Below are 22,320 nucleotides of genomic sequence, written 5' to 3'. Positions count from 1 at the left end.
ACTGCCCTGCCAGTAGCAGTGGTGGACTCTCCCTCTTTATGGGCATTTAAACAGGCATTGGATAGGCATATGGAGGATAGTGGGCTAGTGTAGGTTAGGTGGGCTTGGATCGGCACAACATCGAGGGCCGAAGGGCCTGTACTGTGCTGTATTTTTCTATGTTCCTAGATGTACAACATGGAAACAGACCCTTTGGTCCAATTTGTCCATGCCAACTAGATATCCTAAATTAATCTAGTCCCATTTGCCTGCATTTGGCCTATATCCCTCTAAACTGTTCATATTCATACACCCATCCAGAGGCCTTTAAAATCTCGGAATTGCACCAGCCTCCACCACCTCTGGCAGCTCATTCCATACATGCACCACCCTTTGCATAAATAAATTTCCCCTTTGATTCCTTTTAAATATTTCCCCTCTCACCTTAAACCGATGCATTTTAGTTTTAAACTCCCCCATCCCAGAGAGCGCAAGCTTGGTTATTGACCCTATTCATGCCCCTCATGATTTTATAAGCCTCTATATGGCCATCCCTCAGCCTCTGATTCTCCAGGGCAAACAGCCCTCCCCATGTCTCAAAGCCTCCAACCCTGATAAAATCCTTGTACTGTAAATCTTTTCTGAACTCTTTCAAGTTTCAGCATGTCCTTTGTATAGCAGGGAGACCAGAATTGCATGCATGATTCCAAAAGTGGCCTCACCAATGTCCTGTACGGCCACAACATAACCTCCCAACTTCTATACTCAATACACACTGACCAATAAAAGTAAGTGTACCAAACTCCTTGGCAAAAATATTTGACGAATTCAAGTCTTTTCCATACTCCATATTTAAAAGTTATGAACAGGATAAAAAATTATAAATCTAAACTTTGCATAATAAAACCTCCAGGTAAAATTGGTCTATGTATTTTCGTACATAAATTTAAATCTCACCTTTTTCGGCAGGAAGTGTACACCCACTGGGTATTTGCCAGGGTTGGTCCACAACTCTATCTGTGCCAGAACTTGGTTGGTGAAAGAGTTGCTCATCACAAAGCTGGGATGACCCATCGCACAGCCAAGATTCACCAAGCGACCTTCAGCTAGAACAATGATGTGGCGACCATTCTTTAGCTGATAGCGATCCACCTGAAAGCGAGGACATAGCTTGCAACTTAACCTGATTACCGGGTAATCAGTGTCATCCCCAAAGCAAAGTCAAAACAAAGTTATCACATCCTATGCATGCCATACAATCACCTCTTGTCACATCACTATTCTGGGACAGACTAGAAATAAAATAATGTGCATCAGCAAATAACTACAGCAAATGTTAATGGCAGGCATGTGCCATTTGTCATGGTTGTTTTTTCCCTCGCTCTTCAGCTTTTCAAAATTTATAAATGATTCAAACTTGTTTAGGAAGTAGGTAATAGTATAAATACATGGTGAGAACAGTTGCCGTTTCAAGGATGACACACAGCACAGTAAAAATGGGCAGAAGAATGGCAGATAAAGTTGAATACTGAGAAATGGTACTACGGGAAACTTTGCTTTAACCAGGGAGGCAATGGCCTAGACTATTATCACTAGACTATTAATCCAGAAACTCAGCTAATGTCCAGGAAACCCAGGTTTGAATCCTTCTACGGCAGATGATAGAATTTGAATTCAACAAAAAACTGGAATTAAGAATCCACTGATGACCATGAAACCATCATTGACAGTCAGAAAAACCTATGTGGTTCACTAACGTCTGCTATCCTCATCGAATCTGCCCTACATGTGATTCCAGACCCACAGCAATGAGGGTGACTCTCAACTGCACTCTGAAATGAAACTGGATGGTTCACCTGGCATCAACTTAGAACAGACAGTGGAAGAAACAGCCCTGTCAACTCTCAGAAGTATACCCCACAAATAAAGTCCCACATCACTGCCCCTGGATATCACCTGTCTCACTGGCAAGTCAGATCCAGAAGAGATAGCAGCACAGTAGTATACACAGTCAGGAGGGAGTTGCCCTGGGAGTCCTCAACATGGACTCCGGACCAATGAAGTCTCATGGCTTCAGTGTAAACATGCACAAGGAAACTGAAGGTCTTTTGCCCGAAACATCGATTCTCCTGCTCCTTGGATGCTGCCTGACCCGCTGTGCTTTTCCAGCACCACACTCTCGACTCTAATCTCCAGCATCTGCAGTCCTCACAATCTTCTACAAGGAAACTCCTGCTGATCACCATGTACTGTCCACCCTTGGCTGATGAACTGGTAGTCCTTGCAGTTGAGCAACACTTGGAGGAAGCACCCAGGATGGCAAGGGCACAAAATATACTTGGATGGGTGGAGGGGGCAGATTTCAATGTCCACCAAGATTAGCTCAACAGTAGTGCTACTGATCAAGCTGGTCAAATCCTAAAGGACATAGCTGCTAGACTGGGTCTGTGGCAGATGCTAAGGAAACCAACAAGGGAAAAACATACTTGACCTCATCCTTACCAACCCGCCAGCTACAGGTGCATGGGTCCACGATAGTATCAGTAAAAGTGACCACTGCACAGTTCTTGTGGTGACAAAGTCCCGCCTTCAGAGAAAATCCTCCGTGTTGTGTGGCAATATCACCGCACTAAATGGGACAGACTTTGAACAGATCTAGCAGCTTAAGACTAGGATCTATGGAGGTACTGTCGGCCACTTACAGCAGCAGAATTGTACACCAGCACAGCCTGTAACCTCATGACCTGCCATTTCCCCCATTCGACCATGACCATCAAGCCAGGGGATCAATCCTGGTTCAATGGAGAGTGTAGGAGGGCATGTCAGGAGCAGCACCAAGTATATCAGAAGTTGAGGAGTCAACCTGGTGAAGCCAAAGACTGCTTGCATGTGAAACAGCATAAGCAGTGAGTGATTAGATTCCCTACAGTGTGAGGGTCCATATCGGCCCTCTGAAGAGTAACCCACCCCAATCCATTTCCCTCTGACTAATGCACCCAGGCAATTCACCTACCCTGCACATCTTTGGACTATGGGAGGAAACCAGAGCACCACGCAGACACGGGGAGAATGTTCAAACTCCACACAGACAGTCAACCAAGGCTGGAATCAAACTTAGGTCCATGATGCTGAGGCAGCAATGCTAATCACTGAGCCACTGTGCCACCCGACAGATAGAGCTAAGCGATCCTACAATCAAAGGATCAGATCTAAGTCTGCAGTCCTGCCACATCCAGTTTTGAACGGAGGAGGACAATTTAAAATCACTGGAGGCGGTGGCTCCAGAAATATCCCCACCCTCAATGATGGAAGAGCCCAGCACATCAGTCATAGAATTTGAATTCAGTAAAACAAAACTGGAATTAAGAATCCACTGATGACCGTGAAACCAGCCCAGCACAAAAGATAAGGTGGTAGCTTTCCTAGCAATCTTCAGCCAGGTGTGCCGAGTAGAAGATGCATCTCTACCTCCTCCAACTGTCCCCAACATCACAGATACCAGTCTTCAGCCAATTCACTTTACTCCAAGTGATATCGCGAAACAGTTGGAGGCACTAGGCACTGCAAAGTCTACAGACCCTGACAACATTTCAGCAACAATACCGAAGACTTGTGGTCCAGACCTTGCTGCTACCCGAACCAAGCTCTTCTAGTGCATTTACAACACTGGCACCTAGCCAGCAATGTGGAAAATTGCCCAAATATGTCCTATACGTAAAAAGCAGCACAAATCCAACGGGTCCAATTACCACCCCATTAGCCTACTCTTGATCATCAGTGAAGTGATGGAAGGTATTAACACTGCTATCATTAGCACTTGCTCAGTGACCCTGGGTTCTACCAGGGCCACTCAGCTCCTGACCTCATTCCAGCCTTGGTTCAAACATGGACAAAAGAGCTGAATTCCAAAGGGGAGGGGAGAGGGACAGTCCTTGACATCAAGGTTGCATTCGACTGAGCGTAGCATCAAGGAACCCGAGCAAAACTGGAATCAATGGCTATCAAGGGATGAACTCTCCAGTGGTTGGAGTCATACCTGACACCTAGGAAGATGGTTGTGGTTGTTGGAGATCAGTCATCTCAGCTCCAGGACATGTCTGCAGGCGTTCCTCAGGGTAGAGATCTAGGCCCAGCCATCTTCAGCTGTTTCATCAATGACCTTCCCTCCATCATTAGGGCAGAAGTGGGGATGGTTGTCGATGATTGCACAATGTTCAGTACCATTCACGACTCTTCAGATACTGAAGCAGTCTGTGTCCAAATGCAACAAGATCTGGACAATATCGAGGCTTGGGCTGACAAGTGGCAAGTAATATTCATCCCATATAAAAGCCAGGATATGACCTTCATTAATAAGAGACAATCTCACCGCTACTCCTTGACATTCAATGGTGCTACCATCATTGAATACCTCACTATCAAAATCCTGGAAGTTATCAGTGATTAGAAATGCAATTGGACTCACCACAAACACATGCTCCAAGAACAGGTCAGAGGCTAGGAATACTATGGCTAGTAACTCACTTCCTGACTCCCCAGAGCCCATTCACCATCTACAAGTGGAGGAGGCTGGTACAACTGCAACATTTAAGAGACATTTGGATGAGTATATGAATCGAAAGGGTTTGGAGGGATATGGGCCAGGTGTTGGCAGATAGGACTAGATTGAGTCAAGATATCTGGTCAGCATGGACGGATGGGACCGAAGGGTCTGTTTCCATGCTGTACACATGACTCTATGACTCTACAAGGCACAAGTCAGGAATGCAATGGAATACCCTCCACTTGCCTAGATAATTGCAGCCCCAACATCACTCAATAAGCTTGACACCATCCAAACAAAGCAACCCACTTGATTGCCACATCCTCAAGCATCCATTCCCTCTATCACTGATGCTCAGTAGCAGCTGTATGTACCACCTACAAAGATGTACTGCATAAATTCACCGAAGGTCCTCAGACAGCACCTTCCAAACCCACGACCACGTTCATCTAGGACACAGTCAGCAGATACATGGGAACACCACCACCTTCAAGTTCCCTTCTAAGCCACTCGTCGTCCTCTCGGAGATATAATGGCAGTCCTTCACTGTCACTGGGTCAAAGTACTGAAATTCCCCCTCTCATGACATTGTGGGTCAATCCACAGCAGGTGGACTGCAGCAATTCAAGGCAGCAGCTCACCACCAACTTCGCCGGGCAACTAGGGATGGGAAATAAATGCTGGCCAGCCAGCAACCCCGAAATTCCACAAAAATGAATAAATTTTTAAAAATTCATTTCAGCCTCCTCCAGTGGTTCCAGTATTACAGGTAGCCTTCAGCCAATTCAAAGCATCACATGTGACATCAAGAATGACTGGTGATACTGGATGCTGTAAAGGCTACGGGTCCTGACAACATTTCAGCAACAGTACTGAAGCCTTATGCTCCAGAACGTGCTGCTCCACTAGCCAAGCTCTTCTAGTACAGTTACACTGACATCTACCTTACAATATGGAAAATTGCCTGGATAAATCCTATACATAAAAAGCAGGACAAATCCAACCCAAGCAAATTACTGTCTCAAGACTACTCCCGATCATTAGTCAAATGATGGAAGGGGTCATCAATAATGCTATCAAGCAGCACCTGCTCAACAAAGTTTGGTTCCGCCAAGGCCACCAACTCGATTTTGTTACAGCCTTGGTTGAAACATGCACAAAACAGCTGAATTGCGGAGGGGAGGAGAGAGTGACAGTGCTTCACATCAAGGCTGCATTCAACAGTGTGGGGCATCAAGGGATCCTAGCAAAACTGGAATCAATGGGTGTTGGGGGCAAACTTGCTGGATTGGAGTCACCCCTGGTACAATGAAGATTGTTGTGCCTGTTGAAAGTCGATCATCGCAGCTCCAGGACATCTCTGCAGGAGTTCCTCAGGATGGTGCCCTAGGCCCAACCATCTTCAGTTGTTTCATCAATTACCTTCCTTCCATAAAGAGAGAGATGGGGATATTCGCCAATGATTGCAGAGTGTTCAGCATCGTTCATGACACTTCAGATATTAAAGCAGTGAATGTTCAAAAAGATCTGGACAATATTTAGGCTTGACCTAACCAATGACAAGTAACATTTGCACCTCAAAAATTTCAGGCTATGACATGACTAAGAGACAACCTAACCACCATTCCTTTATATTCAATGGTGTTACCACCCAGAATTCCCCACTGTCAACATCCTGACAAAGAATACTGCGGTGAGTAACTCATCTCCCGACTTCTCAAAATCTGTTCCCCTACATGACATGAGTCAGGAGTGTGATCAAATACTCACCACTTGCCTGGATAGGTGCAGCCCCAACAACATAATAAGCTTGACAGCATCCAGACAAAGCAACCCACTTGATTCACACCACATCCTCAAGCATCCACTCCCTCACCAACCAATGCTCAGGACACACTGCAGAAATTCAAAGATCTTCAGACAGAACCTTCCAAAAGCATGATCACTTCTATCTAGAAAGTGAAGGGCAGACAATGCACGGGAGCACCACCACCTTCAAATTCCCCTTCAAGCCACTCACCACCCTAAGTTGGAAATTTACTGCTGTGCCTTCACTGCCACTGGGTCAAAATCCTGGAATTCCCTTCCTAATAACATTGTAGGTTGACCCACATCAGATGGACTTCAGTGGCTGAAGAAGGCAGCTCACCATCATCTTCTCAATGACAACTAGAGGCAGTCACCAAATGCTGACAAGCTAGCAATGCCATATTCCACAAATGAATAAAAAACTGGCACCTTACGAACCGGCATTTTTGTTAAACTGGCGAAAATTATATCTCTCAAATACCAGAAGTGCACTATATTACCATGATATCCAAGCGGTCAATTGGTAAGTGAGTGAGAGATGGCTCTCTGCCAGTAAATAATGTGAAAAATCACAACACATTATAATCCAACAGGTTTATTTGGAGCACTAGCTTTCGAGCGCTGCTCCTTCATGAAGTGGTTGTGGAGCAGAACCGTAACACACCAGTTATAGCAAAAGATTAGTGTTATGTAATTGAAACGATACATTAAACAAATCTTGATTGTCGTTAAGCCTTTCATCTTTTAGAATGGGTCGCAGGTTTCGGTTCATTAATGTGCAAACCCCAGAACCGGTTTTAAGTCAAACTCTCAAGATAACTTAAGTTTAGCGAGTTTTGAGAAGGTTAAGATTGTATGCGTGTGTCAATTAACCAGATTATTTGATCAGCTAGCACACTGTGTCCCGTAGGGGCCAATCAATAAAGTTTGTTGTAGTTAAAGTGTCATCTGTTTAAAGATCATTTAAAAAAAATATTTTTTGATTTTGGACTAAAATGGGAAATCATTGTGGAAGGAATGGTATACTTGCAAATAAAAACAAACTTGCTAAGTCATATTTACACTGCTGCTTTAATAATGGGGGAAGGCTGTTTGCAAACAGCTGGCACCAAAGTGTACACACAAAGTGAGATTCAACCAGCAGATCGCTGAGTGTTATATAGAAGAGTGACCAATTGTGGCTGTCAAAGATGCCTGACACCATCTGATTGGTTCCTGGATAGCTGAACAACTTGTGGGTGGTCCACTTGGAATGAACTGCAGAGGAAGTGGTTAATGCAGGGAGAGTTACATTTAAAAGATATTTGGACAGGTATTCAAAAAAGAAAGGTTTAGAGGGATATGGGCCAAATGCAGGCAAAAGGGACTAGTTTAGTTTGGGAAACTTGAAACGTTTGTTGGACAAAAGAGTATGTGGTCTATGTCTCCACAACATCTACTGCCCTGCCCCAATCATCTTTGTCACTTACTCAAAAAAACCTCAATCAAGTTTGAGACACACAACCTTCCCCACATAAAGCCATGCTGCCAAATGCTAATACATCCGTATTTTTCCAAATGTGAGTTAATTCTATCCCTAAGAATCTTCCCCAATGCTATAACCTGATGTCATGAGATTTGTAACTTCATTATCACAGACTTAAGGCTCATTGGCATATCATTGCCTGGGTTATCCTTGTTGTCCTGCTTAAATAAAAAACAATTGGAGGTGTAGTGGACAGCAAAGAAGTTACTTCATTACATCAGAATCTTGATCAGATGGGTGAATGGGCTAAGTGGCAGATGGAGCTTAATTTCGGTAAATGCGAGATGCTAAATTTTGGGAAAGCAAATCTTAGCAGGAATTATAAACTTAATGGTAAGGTCCTAGGGAGTGTTGCTAAACAAAGAGACCTTGGAATACAGGTTCATAGCTCCTTGAAAGTGGAATCACAGGTAGATAGGATAGTGAAGTCAGAGTATTGAGTACAGGAGTTGGGAAGTCATGTTGCGACTGGACAGGACATCGGTTAGGCCACTGTTGGAATATTGCGTGCAATTCTAGCCTCCTTCCTATTGGAAAGATGTTGTGAAACTTGAAAGGGTTCAGAAAAGATTTACAAGGATGTTGCCAGGGTTGGAAGATTTGAGCTATAGGGAGAGGTTCAGAGGCTGAGGGATGACCTTATAGAGGTTTATAAAATCATGTAGGGCAGGTAAATAGACAAAGTCACTTCCCTGGGGTGGGAGTGTCCAGAACTAGAGGGCATAGGTTTAGGGTCAGAGGGGAAGGATATAAAAGAGACCCAAGGGGCAATATTTTCATGCAGAAGGTGGTACGTATATGGAATGAGCTGCCAGAGGAAGTGGTGGAGGCTAGTACAACTGCAACATTTAAAAGGCATCTAGATGGGTATATGAATAGGAAAGGTTTAAGAGAGATACGTCCTGGATGCTGGCAGGTGGGAGTAGATTGGGTTGGGATATCTGGTCGGCATGGACAAGTTGGACTGAAGGGTCCGTTTCTGTGCTGTACATAGAACATAGAAGAATACAGCGCAGTACAGGCCCTTCGGCCCTCGATGTTGCGCCGATCAAAGCCCACCTAACCTACACTAACCCACTATCCTCCATATACCTATCCAATGCCCGCTTTTCTCCTGTGACCGAGGATACAAAGATTTCGTACTGCAATTTCCTCACCTGCCTCCCACAACATTGTGGGATAGATCCTATCAGCTCTGGTGGACTGGTCTATCTTAATGCTTTTCAAAACACCCAACATCACCATCTATTTTATATTGACATGTCCTAGAATACCAAAATATGCCTCCCAAGACTCACCATCAAGCATCTCCTTCCCCTATGTGAAAACATTTGTTAAGAACCTCACCACTTCCTTTGATCCTACACACAAATTCCCTCCTTTGTCGTGAGTGGGCCTATTCTTTCTCTAGCTACCTTCGTGCTCCCTATAGATACATTAAAAACCGTGGTATTTTTCTTAATCAGGTTTGCCAAAGACATTTCATGGCTCCTTTTAGCCCTCCTAACTCCTGTTTCAGCTCTTCCCTGACCTCTCTGCCTATCTTTCAGTTTCCTAAAGCTTATAAATGCCTCCTTTTCAGTTTTGACTCAGTTCACAAATTGTCACCCTTATCCTTCATTTTCGCAAGAACATGCTGGTCCTGAACTCTAATCAACTGGTCTTCAAAAGATTCCCACATGTCAGATCTAGATTTACCCTCAAACAGCCTCCTCCAAGTAAAGAAGAGACTTTGCAGTCAACGTACCAATGGGTCGTGCCGCCTGAGAAGGGGAGAAAGGAACAGAAAATCCTGACATGCACAAGAATCACCTCAGTGAATTCTGCTGGCTCGGGCCATTGAATTGCTTCTCCAGATCTTTCCCCCCCAGTACCAATAACACCAATCTGTTTTAATCGGTTTTAATCTGGAAGAGAATTGGGAACCTTTATGCCAACAGTTCATAGTTCCAAGGGACTGCCAATACACAACATTACATCACACTTACTCTATTCTGCACACCACTCGCCCAGAGACACACAACACAAACAAAAAACAAATTCCTGGAAATTTTCAGCAAGTCTGACAGCATTTGAGAAGAGAAGTCAGTGTTAACGTTTCGGGTCCACTGACCCTCTTCCAGAACATTCTGAAGGAGGGTCACTGGACCTGAAGTGTTAACTCTGATTTCTCTGCTGATGCGGCCAGGTCTCCAGCAATTTCTGTTTTTGCTTCAGATTTCCAGCACTGGCAGTTCTTTCAGTTTTTGTCACGTACCACAAATCCCACTACTGAATCAACAGGTGGCCACGCAACAGTTCTCATGAACCTCATTCTCCCAAACTAATAACACTTCCCGCCCTCTGCACTTATTCAATGCTGTGTAATGGACCACATACTTTCTCCTTTGAAATATAAACTGGAATGTGGAAGTTGGTCATTGCAATTAGCTGAAGTACTAAGACAGATTTTGCACTTCAGAGATCAAATGGGATTTCTTTTATTCATTCACAAGATGAGGGCATCACTGGCTATTCATTGCCCATCCCTAATTGCCCAGAGGGCAGTTAAGAGTCAATCAAATTGGTCTGGGTCTGGAGTCACATGTAGGCCAGACTAGATAAGGACATCAGTGAACGAGATGAGTTTTTCTTGACAATCAACAATGGATTCATGATTACCATTAGACTCTTAATTCTGGATTTTGTTTCAAATTCCACCATCTGGTCTATACTTTAACCACACAAGATTAACTAACTTTTTAGGTCAATGAGATGGATACATTTAAGAGACAAAGTGGCACAAGAATTCTTTTTAGTTAAGGCTGTTGGATGCTTTTGCCTTCAGATTGGTCGAGTGGCAGACCCATGTTACAGACTCGTGAGTGCAGCACACTTAGACATCCAGAAATCTGCAAACAAGAAACCGCTCTCCCTTCTCGGTGAATGGAAAATGTCAAAAAACCTACTGTCGACAAGAAAAGAATTCTAACGTTTAAAAAAAAGCACCGAGATCCAAACATTCAATTCGATGTTGAACTTGGCCATTGCCGAGCAGACATTGCACTTCCATCACTAAAAATCAAACACTGATCGAGAAAATACACATCCAACCCTTCTGAACTTTTGAACCACAGAATTCATTTTTCCCTGTCCATATTTTTCCACCCACATTTATGTCAAACTACTTGCTTTAGTTTGTCTCATTTATGAATGAATGCCTGTGCGTTTGGGGTTTAAAAGGGATATAGCTTAAATTGGGTAGCAGCAATTAGCAATTCATTTTGCTATTTATTAAAGAATAAGTTTCTTTACAACATATACAATTACTTTCTTGTTGATAAAATCTGATGTGAATTCCTATCATCCTGACAAGCACTCTGTCAGACAAATTGATCATCTTGGCGCTCAATTTTTGATGACATGTGGAATACCGAAGCGGGATTTTAAACTCTTCCCAGTTGAGTTGTGACACCAGGCACACCACCAAAAATGCAGAAAGGTGCCTTCAGACTATTAGAGTCAGCATTATACCACATAGAAACAGATCCTTCGGTTCAACTCGTTAATGCCAACCAGAATTCATAAATTAATCTAGACACATTCACCAGCATTTAGCGCATATCACTCTAAACCCTTCCTATTCCTGTACCTATCCAGATGCCTTTTAAATGTTGTAATTGTACCAGCCTCCATCACTTCCTTTGGCAGCTCATTCCATATACACACCTCTCTCTGCATGAAACAATTGCCCCTTAGGTCCCTTTTAAATCTTTCCCATCTCACCTTAAACCATACTCTCTAGTTTTAGACTCCATTATCCATGGAAAAGTCCTTGTCTATTTATCCTATCCATGCTCATGATCTTATAAACTGTAAGTAAGTAAACCTCAACCTCAGATGCTCCAGGGAAAACAGCCCCAGCCTATTCAGGCTCTTCATATAGTTCAAATCCTCCAATCCTGAAAGCATCCTTCTAAATCTTTTCTGAACCCTTTTAAGTTTCACAACATCCTTTATAGCAGTGAGAACAGAATTGAGTGCAGTATTCCAAAAGTAGCCTACCAACATCCTGTACAACTGCAACATGAGCGCCCAATTCCTATACTCATTGCACTGACCAATAAAAGCATACCAAACACCTTCTTCACTAATCTATCTGCCAGCAACTCCACTTTCAAGGAACTATGAACCTGCAGTTCAAGGTGTCTTTGTTCAGCCACACTTCCCAGGACTTTAACCATTAAGAGTAAAACTCCTGCCCTGATTTGCTTTTCCAAAATGCAGTACCTCACATTTATCTAAATTAAAGTCCACCTGCCACTCCTCATTCCATCTGATAGAGGTCCTGTTGTACTCTGAGGTAACCTTCTTGGCTGGCCAACTACCAATTTTGGTGTAATCTGCAAACTTACTAACCATACCTCCTATGTTCACATCCAAATAATTTATATAAAAAATGCAGTGGACCTATCAGAGATCCTTGAGATACACCACTAGTCACAGGCCTAGAGTCTGAAAAGGAACCCTCCACCACCACCCTCTGTCTCCTATCTGTGAGCCAGCCCTGCATCCAAGTGATCTAACCTTGCTAACCAGGCGACCATGCAGAACCTTGGTGAACATCTTCCTGAAATCCATATAAATCATGTCCACTGCTCTGCCTTTATCAATCCTCTTTGTTACTTCTTCAAAAAACTCAATGAAGTTTAAGGGTAATTTAAAATAAAACTTCATTCACAGAATAAAGCTGGTGCTGACTAGGCCAACATTTATTACTCATCCCTAATTGCCCAGAGGTCAGTTAAGAGTCAACCACATTTCTGTGGGTCTGGAGTCACATGTAGGCCAGATGACATAAGATTTGAATTTTCTTTACCGAAAGGACATTGGTGAGCCATAGGAGTTTTTCTGAGCATTGACAATGGATTCCTGGTCAAGTGGTACGAGACTCTCTGTAACACCTGAGCCCTGAAAAAAGGCAAAGTATTTTCTCCCACCAGTAACCTATATCCCTATCACACCTGTTACCTTTAACTAGTAACTAAGAGACTTTGCAATTTCTGTATCAATTCCTCTGTGCCTTCTGTGAAAAAGCATCTGGTTCCAAGCAAACTGCCATCCTTGCCTGGTCTGGCCTATGTATGACTCTAGACCCACAACATGGTGATAGACTCTCAGCTGCCTTCATGGCATATGAGAATGGGTAATGAATGCTGGCCTAGCCAGGGTACCCAATCCTATGAATGATTAGAAAAGCCTGGAGAAAGGAGTTATATGAGAAAGTAGGGGTTTTAAAAGAGCTTTAAAAAAATGCTCACCTTCTTTCTCCACCACTGTGATTGACAATGCCCTCAGCTGTTTCCAACTCAACTTCCACACTTGAGCAGTCACACCTTCTCTTCCCTCCCACAACAGCAATACAGTTCCCCAGTCTTCACTTTCCACCCCACCAGCATTGACATCCAAAGGATTATCACCTGCCATTTCTGCCACCTTCAGACACATTCCCCTCTCCTCCCTTGAAAACAATAAATGCTGGAGATCACTGTTAGAGAGCATCCAAAGAGAAAGCAAGCTAATGTTTCAAGACTAGATGACTCTTCAGAGCTGAAGTGGGGAGGGGACAGCATTTATGCTATGGTTGTGGAAGGAATAGGAGGGAGAGCTGGGGCGAGTGGCTGAAAGATGCCAGAGAATAAATGTTAGTTCAGAATAAGCGATTGGAATGCAAGAATGGCAGAACAATAGTGTTCCCTGCCAGACCTGAAAGGACAGTAAATGGGATGGGAGGACATGATAACAAGCTAAAAGAAATGGTGAGAGTGGAGTAATGACAGGCCAAATAAAAAGCATCTGCAGGTGATCAAGAGTGTCAGATGGTGAGAGTAAATTGTCAACAGCTAAAGAGCAGGTCAAGAGATACCTATAATCCCATTGAGGCAGGGAGATAACTACAAAAAATTAAAAACAAGGTGATCCTGGAGATAAACCAAGTGACTGGAATAACATGATAGAATTGTCAGTTTGCTAATTGAGCTGATAGATTTATTCTCAGACGCGTCATCACCACGCTAAGTAACATCAGTGAGCCTCCGGTGAAGCGCTGATGTTCTGTCCCGCTCTCCTTTTGTGCGCCTTGGTCTGTTAAGGTGGGTGATATCATTTCCGGTTCTTTTTCTGAGAGGTTGGTAAATGGGCCCCAAAGCAATCTGGTTGTTAATGGAGTTCCGGTTTAAATGCCAGGCCTCTAAGAATTCCATGTATCTTTATTTAGCCTGTCCCAGTCGAACTGGTGTCCCTCTTCATCTGTGTATGAATACTAATGATAGTTGGTCATGTTGTGGTTCTGTTCGCCGAGCTGGGAATTTGTCTTGCAAGCGTTTCATCCCGTGTCTAGGTGACATCCTCAGTGCTTGGGAGCCTCCTGTGAAGCGCTTCTGTGCTGTTTTCTCCGGCATTTATAGTGGCCTGTCTCTGCCGCTTCCGCTTATCAGTTTGAGCTGTCCACTGTAGTGGCCGGTATATTGGGTCCAGGTCGATGTGTTTGTTGATAGAGTCTGTGGATGAATGCCATGCCTCTAGGAATTCCCTGGCTGTTCTCTGTTTGGCTTGCCCTATAATGGTAGTGTTGTCCCAGTCGAATTCATGTTGCTTGTCGTCTGTGTGTGGGGCTACTAAGGATAGCTGGCCGTGTCGTTTCGTGGCTAGTTGGTGTTCGTGTATACGGATCGTTAACTGCCTTCCTGTTTGTCCGATGTAGTGTTTTGTGCAGTCCTTGGTCATGTCTTGTGGCGGCTAGTTGGTGCTAGTGTATCCTGGTGGCTAATTTCCTGCCCGTCTGTCCAATGTAATATTTGTTGCAGTCCTTGCAGGGTATTTTGGAGATGACATTCGTTCTGCTGGTTGCTGGCACGAGGTCGTTTAGATTCATCAGGAATTCTTCAAGGGAGGTCATGCCAGAGTAATTTATTGAAATTCTTTGATGAGGTAACAAGCAAGTTAGACAAAGGAGAGACAGTGGACATGATCTATTTGTATTTCTAAAAGGCTTTTGACAAGTTGTTGCACAGAAGGCTGCTAATTATCCCCATTTATCCCCATTTATCTCTCCACCCTGGAGGGTCCCTGATGAAGGACTTTTGCCCAAAACGTCGATTTTCCTGCTCCTCGGATGCTGCCTGACCTGCTGTGCTTTTCCAGCACTCTAATCTCAGCTCTGCTAATTAAGAACCCATGGTGTTCAGGGCAAGGTACAAACATGGATAGAAGCTTAGGAGCAAATTAATGCAATTGCTGGAATCTGAACTGACATCAAAAAATAATGGAGATCAGTGAGTCAGGCAGCATTCATGGGCTGGAAAGCAAACTAACATCGAGTCAAGATGACTCTTCATCAGAGCTGAAGTGAAGTGTGCAGAGGGCAGCATCTATGCAATAATTGAAGAAAGGATATTGATAGCTCAGATTAAGTGAGTGGAATGTGGGAAAGGCAGAACAGTGGTGCGTCGAGCTGTCAGACTGGAAAGAACAGACCGGAAAGAACGCTGGGGCGGGAGGAGAGAGGAGAGGGGAGAGGAGAGATGTTGACAGAGAATGTAAGCAGCAAAGCCAAAAGGGAGGGAGTGAGTTCACAATTTGAAGCTGTTGTACTCCATATTAAGACCAGAAGGTTGTAAACTTCCTAGTTTGAAAATGAGATGTTGCTCCTCTGGTTTGCATTGAGATTCACTGGATAATTGGAGCAGGCTGAGGGGACAGACAAATGGGCATGTGAACAAGATGCTGACTGGCACAAGGCAGACAGTAGTGACCAACGGGTCTTTTTGAGGATGGCAGCCAGTGACTAGCAGAGTTCTGCAGAGGTCAGTGTTGGGATTTCAACTATTCACATTATACATTAATGATCTGGACAAAGGAACTGGGACATTGTTGTTAAGTTTGCAAATGACACAAAGATTGGTGGGGGAAGGTGGGAAAGATAGTGTTGAGGAAGAAGGGAGGCTGCAGAAAGTATTGGATAGACTGGGAGAGTTGGCAAAGAGGTGGCAGCTGGAATATAAAGTGGATAAAGTGAGGTATTATACATTTTAACATAAGCACAAACTATTTTCTAAATGGGGATAGGCTTCCGAAATTTAAAGCAAAGGGACTTGGGAGTCCTAGTTCAGGTTCTCTTCAGGTTAATATGCAGTTTGAGTTGGCAGTTAGGAAGGCAAATGCAATGTTTGCATTCACCTCAAGAGGACTAGAATACAAAGAGCAAAGATGCACTGCTGAGGCTGTATAAGACTCTGGACAGATTCCTTTATAGGAAGGATATGGAAGCTTCGGAAAGGGTTCAGAGGAGATTTACCATTCTGGCTGAAGAAATTCCTCCCCATCTCTGTTCAAGGGTTGTTGCTTCACTGAGGCTGTGCCCCCTGGTCCTAGTCTCTCCTCATGGAAACATCATCTTCACATCCACTAATCAGGCCTATCAGTATCCTGTAAACTTTACTTAGATTCCCCGTAATCCATCAAGTACAGTTGCCTGGTATGGAGGGAAGGTTTTAGGAGGAAAGGCTGAGGGACTTGAGGCTGTTTTCGTTTAAGAGACGGTTGAGAGGTGACTTAATTGAGACATAAGATAACCAGATAGTTAGATAAGGTGGACAGTGATAGCCTTTTTTCTCAGATGGTGATAGCTAGCAAGAGGGGACATAACTTTAAATGGACATATGTCAGAGGTAGCTTCTTTACTCAGTAATAGGGGCGTGGAATTCACTGCCTGCAACAGTAGTAGACTCGCCAACTTTAGGGGCACTCAAATGGTCACTGGATAAGCATGTGAAAGAAAATGGAATAATATAAGTTAGATGGGCTTCAGATTGGTTCCACAGGTTAGCACAACATCGAGAGTCAAAGGGCCTGTACTTCGCTGTATTGTTCTACATTCTATGCATTTGGAACACTGACAGCAATTTTGGTTTCCATATCTAAGGAAGGATGTGCTGGTGTTGAATGGGGTCCAGAGGTGGCTTACAAGAATGATCCCTAGGATGAAGGGCTTGTCATTTGTGGAGCCAGTAAGGACTCTGGGACTGTACTTGATGGATTACGGGGAATCTAACTGAAGCTTACAGGATACTGATAGGCCTGAATAGTGGATGTGGAGAGGATGTTTCCATGAGGAGACTAGGACCAGAGGACACAGCTCAGAGTGAAGAAACAATCCTTGACAACAGAGATGGGGAGGAATTTCTTCAGCCAGAGTGTAGCAAGTCTGTGGAACTTTTTGCCATAGAACGTTGTTGAAGCCAAGTCATTGAGTGCATTGAAGTCAGAAACTGATGGTTCTTGATTAGTAAGACGATGAAGAGTTAGGTGGAGAAGGCAGAAAAATCGGGTTGGAGAAGCATATCAGCTGTGATCGATGGCCTGAATGTCCTAATTCTACTCCTGTATCTTATGATTTTATCCAGGACAAAGCAATCCACTTGACTGGCACCACACCCACAAACATCCAAGCTCTCCACCATTGATACTCAATAGCAGCAGTGTGCGCTATCTACAAATTCTGCCAAAGATCCTTAGATAGCACCCCAAACCCACGACAACTTACATTTAGAAGGACAAGAACAATGGGATACATGGGAATTCTACCATATGCAAATTCCACTCTAAGCCACTCACTATCCTGACCTGAAAGTACATTGTACTGTCATTGGGTAAAAATCCTGGAACTCCTTAAGTGTGTTGAGAGTGTAAAGCACATACACCAGAGGTTCAGGCTGCAGCTCACCACTTTCTTTCTCAAGGAAAATCAGGGAGTGTTAATTAATGCTGGTCAGCCAGCTACACTAGTTCAAGAACAGAATAAATTTTAAATACATTCCCTATGTTCCTTAGGTTCCTAGTGTCCTGCCAATCGTTGAGTACTCCCTTATAATTGTTACTTTTTCAAAAATGTATCACTTTACACCATCAGGGTGACATTGTTCGTCACTCATCTGCCTAATGCTTCTATATTTTCATGTAACCCAACGCCTTCTTTCTCACTGTCAATCCCCAGCCAATTTGTTTAGAAGGATCACTAAATCTGAAATGTTAACTCTGATTTCTCTCCACAGATGCTACCAGACATGCTAGAGATTTTCCAGCAATTTCTGTTTCATGATTCAGCCAATCTTCATGTTAACCGCAAACTTATCACTCCTACACTTCCTTCTACATTGGTATAGATGTATCACAGCACTGACCTTGGTGGTATGTCACTGGACACCAACTTCCAGTCACACAAACAGTACTTGTGTGCTACCACGGAGCTAATTTTGGACCCAACTTGCCAAGTTATGATGGATCCTGTGTGCTATTATCTTCTTTAGCAGTCTCCCTCCTTCTTAAAGCTATGCTGACCAAATGGGATCAAACCTTGTCTCTCTAATTGGAGCTTAGTTCTCTCCTTCAGTAGTTTCCCGACTGATGCAAGATTCACCAGTTTGTAATTCCCTGGTTTATCTCTACCACCCTTCTTGAAAAGTAGAACCACATTAGCAGCACTCCCTGTGGCCAATGAGGAATAAATAACTTGGATCAAAGCTCCTGTAATTTCCTTCCTGACCTCCCACATTTCTCTTATTTATCTTGTGATCGCCAGGTTAAGATCGTCACAATCTAGTTTCTGCTGAGGGCAGGGGTTCAATAGGAACAGGATTACTGCTGCATAAATCTACTTCAGAGTTGAGTTTCACCTACCTGAGGTTTAATGTTCACTTTCTTTGTTGAATTTTTATTCAGCCATTTCACATCCAGCTCAATATCAAAATGGCCAATATTACAAACAATTGTATCGTCTTTCATTTCTTCAAAGTGCCTGAATAGGTAAGGGGCAGAAAGAGGGGGGAGGTGGGAATGGGGAGGTAGAAAAAAAAACATTTATCAGGACTAAGACAATTTAAAAGTTAGGAAGCTTGTTGATGACAACTTCTGCTTGAAGAGTGAAGAATTAAGAGGATGCCCAAATTCTGCCAAATTGCCTAGTAACAACTTTTTGTCAGATCTACACCAATAATAATTTCTTCTGACCCCTCTCCTGATCTCTCCTCTCTGCCGATAGTGGGACTCAATGTTTGGGAATTCTACTGGTCGTTTATATTGAAGTGTACTGACTCTCCATCATAAAGTCAGAACAGTTGGTAGACATATGCAGAGATGTCTGAGGCAAGTCATGATGTAATAGACCTCTGTAGACATTTGCTAGTACCTTTACAGTACAGAACAGTCTTACTATCATGTGCAGTATAATAATATGGAGAGTAAGGACACACTGTCAGTATGATGGAGACAAGAGACTGAGTGAATGTGATTTAAATGTAGGAATCCAGCACAAAGAGAGAAAGAGGTACTTGTTTGTTGCAAGAAGTAAAGTGTGTCGAGTGGGGAGTTTGGTAAAGGACAGAGAGGAAGTAACTTTGCTCTTTTACTCTTTTTCATTGAATACACTGAAGAAACTTCTTAGGTGTTTCTTTAAACTTCTGTAAATTTGAAGAGCATAATATTTTTAAAGTATGGCTAAATTTGGATTTCACTGGAAAAACATCAGGAATAAGGGAAAGTCAAGGTCAATATAATAAAGTGATATATAAGTAACCTATAAGCAGAACAAATTTAATGTAAGGAAAGTAAATTTAAGACATTGTAACAAAGCCCAGTCGAGTGTATTATGTAGTCTGTAATATGTGAGAAGACCACATGTGCAGGAAATGCATTCAGCAATCTCAGTATCAAGCGGTGGATACTAGCCACAAGAGTCACTGCAGAAATTTGTCAAAGATCTTTAGACAGCACTTTCCAAATTCACAAACTTCCATCTGGAAAGAGACACAGCAAATACATGGGAACAAAAACATGTTCCCCTCCAAGCCACTCACCACCCTGACTTGGAATTGTAATTGCCGTTCACTTTCTGTTGCTGGGTCAAAATCCTGGAATTGCTTCTAACAGAGATGTGGATCTACTGTCAGCACACAGACTGCAGCGATTCAAGGAGGCAGCTCAAAACTTGGGTGTGTAGGAGGGGAAGAATAATAATAATGGTAAGAAATTTGAGAGTTAGGGTACCTATGATCTTTCTGTGGCTGCAGACATGTATCCAGGGTGGTAGGTTTGCCTCCTTGGTGCCAGGAAAATGTGTTGCTGGAAAAGCGCAGCAGGTCAGGCAGCATCCAAGGAGCAGGAGAATAGACGTTTCGGACATAAGCCCTTCTTTCTGAAGAAGGGCTTATGCCCGAAATGTCGATTCTTCTGCTCCTTGGATGCTGCCTGACCTGCTGCACTTTTCCAGCAACACATTTTTCAGCTCTGATCTCCAGCGTCTGCAGTCCTCACTTTCTCCTGCTCGGTGCCAGGGTCAAGGATGTCTCAGATTGGTTGCAGGACATTCTTTGTGGGAAGGTGTACATTGAAGATCATGTTTCATGTTGGTACTAATGATTTTGATAGGAAGTGCAATTTGATCCCACAAATCACAATTTAGGTAACTAGACAGAAATCTCGCAAGCAGAATCTTAATGTAATCTCCAGCTTACTCCCAATACCACATGCAAGTAATTATTGAAATAGGTGGATAAAACACAAACGTGTGGCTATAAAGATGTTGGAGGAGGGAAGGCTTTAGGTTCCTGGGACATTGAGACTGGCTGAGAAAGCTGGCACCTGTACAAGCCAGATAAGTTGCACTATAATGTGGAGCTGGAATGGAGTTTCTTGCCAGTCATTTTGTTAGTGTTGTTAGGAGGGCTTTGAACAAACTTGGTAATGTAGAACCAAAACAGAATACTGGAGTTCACAGACTGTCTGAAGAAGCAGATAGTGTAGAGAATAGTAAGTTCATGGGTAAAGTCAGGGTAAGGAAGATAATAAGTAGACTGCAGCAGTTCAAAGTGGCAGCTCACTGGAATGACTGCATAAAGGCTGGTATTCAATCACCAAGTCACCTTTTGTGTGCACTGTACATGACATTGACCAGCTAGCACACAGATGGCTCTTAGAGTGAACAGAACCCTTGACACTCCTATTTATATCTGACAGCCAGAACTCCCTGATTGGGAACTCATTCTGAGGTCCACATTTGTTGACCTCGCTACAATCACTAGATGCCTCTCCCTCTAAGTCAGTGGATCCATTCTTTTTCCTTGGGTGTTTTTGTATCAGACTCTGCCTCAGATACCGGTGACATATACCAGACTGTAGCCTGCATCTTGCGCCCAGAACATCTCAGCCGAAATTCATCATGTTCTTCAGGCAGCAATGGTGCTGAAGCTGCAGCATCGGCCGATTCCATCTTATCCTCCAAGGTTTCTTTGACGGAAGACAGAGGAAGTGATTCTACGGGTTGTGTGTGCCTGGCCAGATGTTCCAAGATGCCGGTATGTTTTTGCTCCTGTCCCATTTCGGAGGTTGTAGCTTTCATGTGAACCACGTGCTTGTTCAGGAATGCCTCTATCAAACTCTGTTCATTGCAGGTCCTGAACTGGTCTCGCTGCATCAAGGAAGATTTCAAATCTGGTTATGATGGCCTTTTGTTTCCCACATCATCCCCAGCTGTTTTAGTTGTGTCAGGAGGGGACCTTTTTGTGACAAAATCAGAAGTTGCTGGAAATTTCAGTAGGTCTAGCAGCATCTGTGGAGAGAAATCAGAGTTAACATTTCAGGTCAAGTGACCCTTCCTCAGAAATCCACAGTCCAGAAAGTTTAAAACCAGAATGGACTGTTCTAGTGGCAGCACAACCACTGATGGGAGACTACTTATGGCATCCACATTTGCCACTTGGCCTCCAAGATGGTGTTCCAACTTATAACTGTATGCACTCAGGGTAAGAGCCAACCGTTGAATTTGACCTGAAGCTATGGATAGCATGGGTTCTGTCCTAAGTAGCCCTAAAAAGGTTTGTGGTCTGTTACTATTACAAATTTACATCCATAAAGGTATTGGAGGAATTTTCTCACGCCAAAAATGACAGCCAAACCTTCCTTTTCTATATGGGCATGTCATTGTTCAGCATCAGCCAAAATCCAGGAAGCATATGCTATCATTCTTCTTCACTGGGCCAGACAAGCCAACTCTACACAGATAAGGCATAGTATGTCAACATCACATCTCACTTAGACAACAGCTTCGACAATGATAGCTGCTTTTTCACTTCCTTAAGAGCCACACCTTGGCTACAAGACCAACTCCAAGGCTGATCCTTTCAATAGCGGATGCCAGGGTAGAGACCAGGATACATATGAATTTTCCATAATAATTCACCAATCCAAGCTGCAGTACAGACATGGGAACCAGGGCACCTTTGATTACCCTCAAATCTTCTAACAGGTGTTATCCAGTATTGTCAACTCTGTAGTTCAATTAGGTCACTTGGGTACCTGGAACACGCATTTTTTTCCCTCCAAAAGGTGTTTACCTCCCTTGAAGAAACACTTAAGCACTATGTTCAAGTTC

General features: G+C 43.4%; 1 protein-coding gene across 2 annotated transcripts in view; it reads right to left on the bottom strand.

Moving 5' to 3' along the window:
- Nucleotides 1-22,320, bottom strand: part of ahcy (adenosylhomocysteinase) — a 94,805-nt gene that overhangs the window by 4,200 nt on the left and 68,285 nt on the right. For both annotated transcript variants that reach the window (XM_072556054.1, XM_072556053.1), the window contains 2 exons: nucleotides 18,573-18,690; nucleotides 937-1,131 (listed from right to left, as the gene is read on the bottom strand). In XM_072556054.1, the coding sequence (XP_072412155.1) occupies nucleotides 937-1,131; nucleotides 18,573-18,690 (313 nt within the window). The remainder of the gene's footprint in view (nucleotides 1-936; nucleotides 1,132-18,572; nucleotides 18,691-22,320) is intronic.

This window comes from Chiloscyllium punctatum, chromosome 37 (assembly GCF_047496795.1).
Source record: "Chiloscyllium punctatum isolate Juve2018m chromosome 37, sChiPun1.3, whole genome shotgun sequence".
NCBI lineage: Eukaryota > Metazoa > Chordata > Chondrichthyes > Orectolobiformes > Hemiscylliidae > Chiloscyllium > Chiloscyllium punctatum.
The sequence above is the reverse complement of the archived record's forward strand: the minus strand, read 5'-3'. Positions and strand labels throughout refer to the sequence as shown.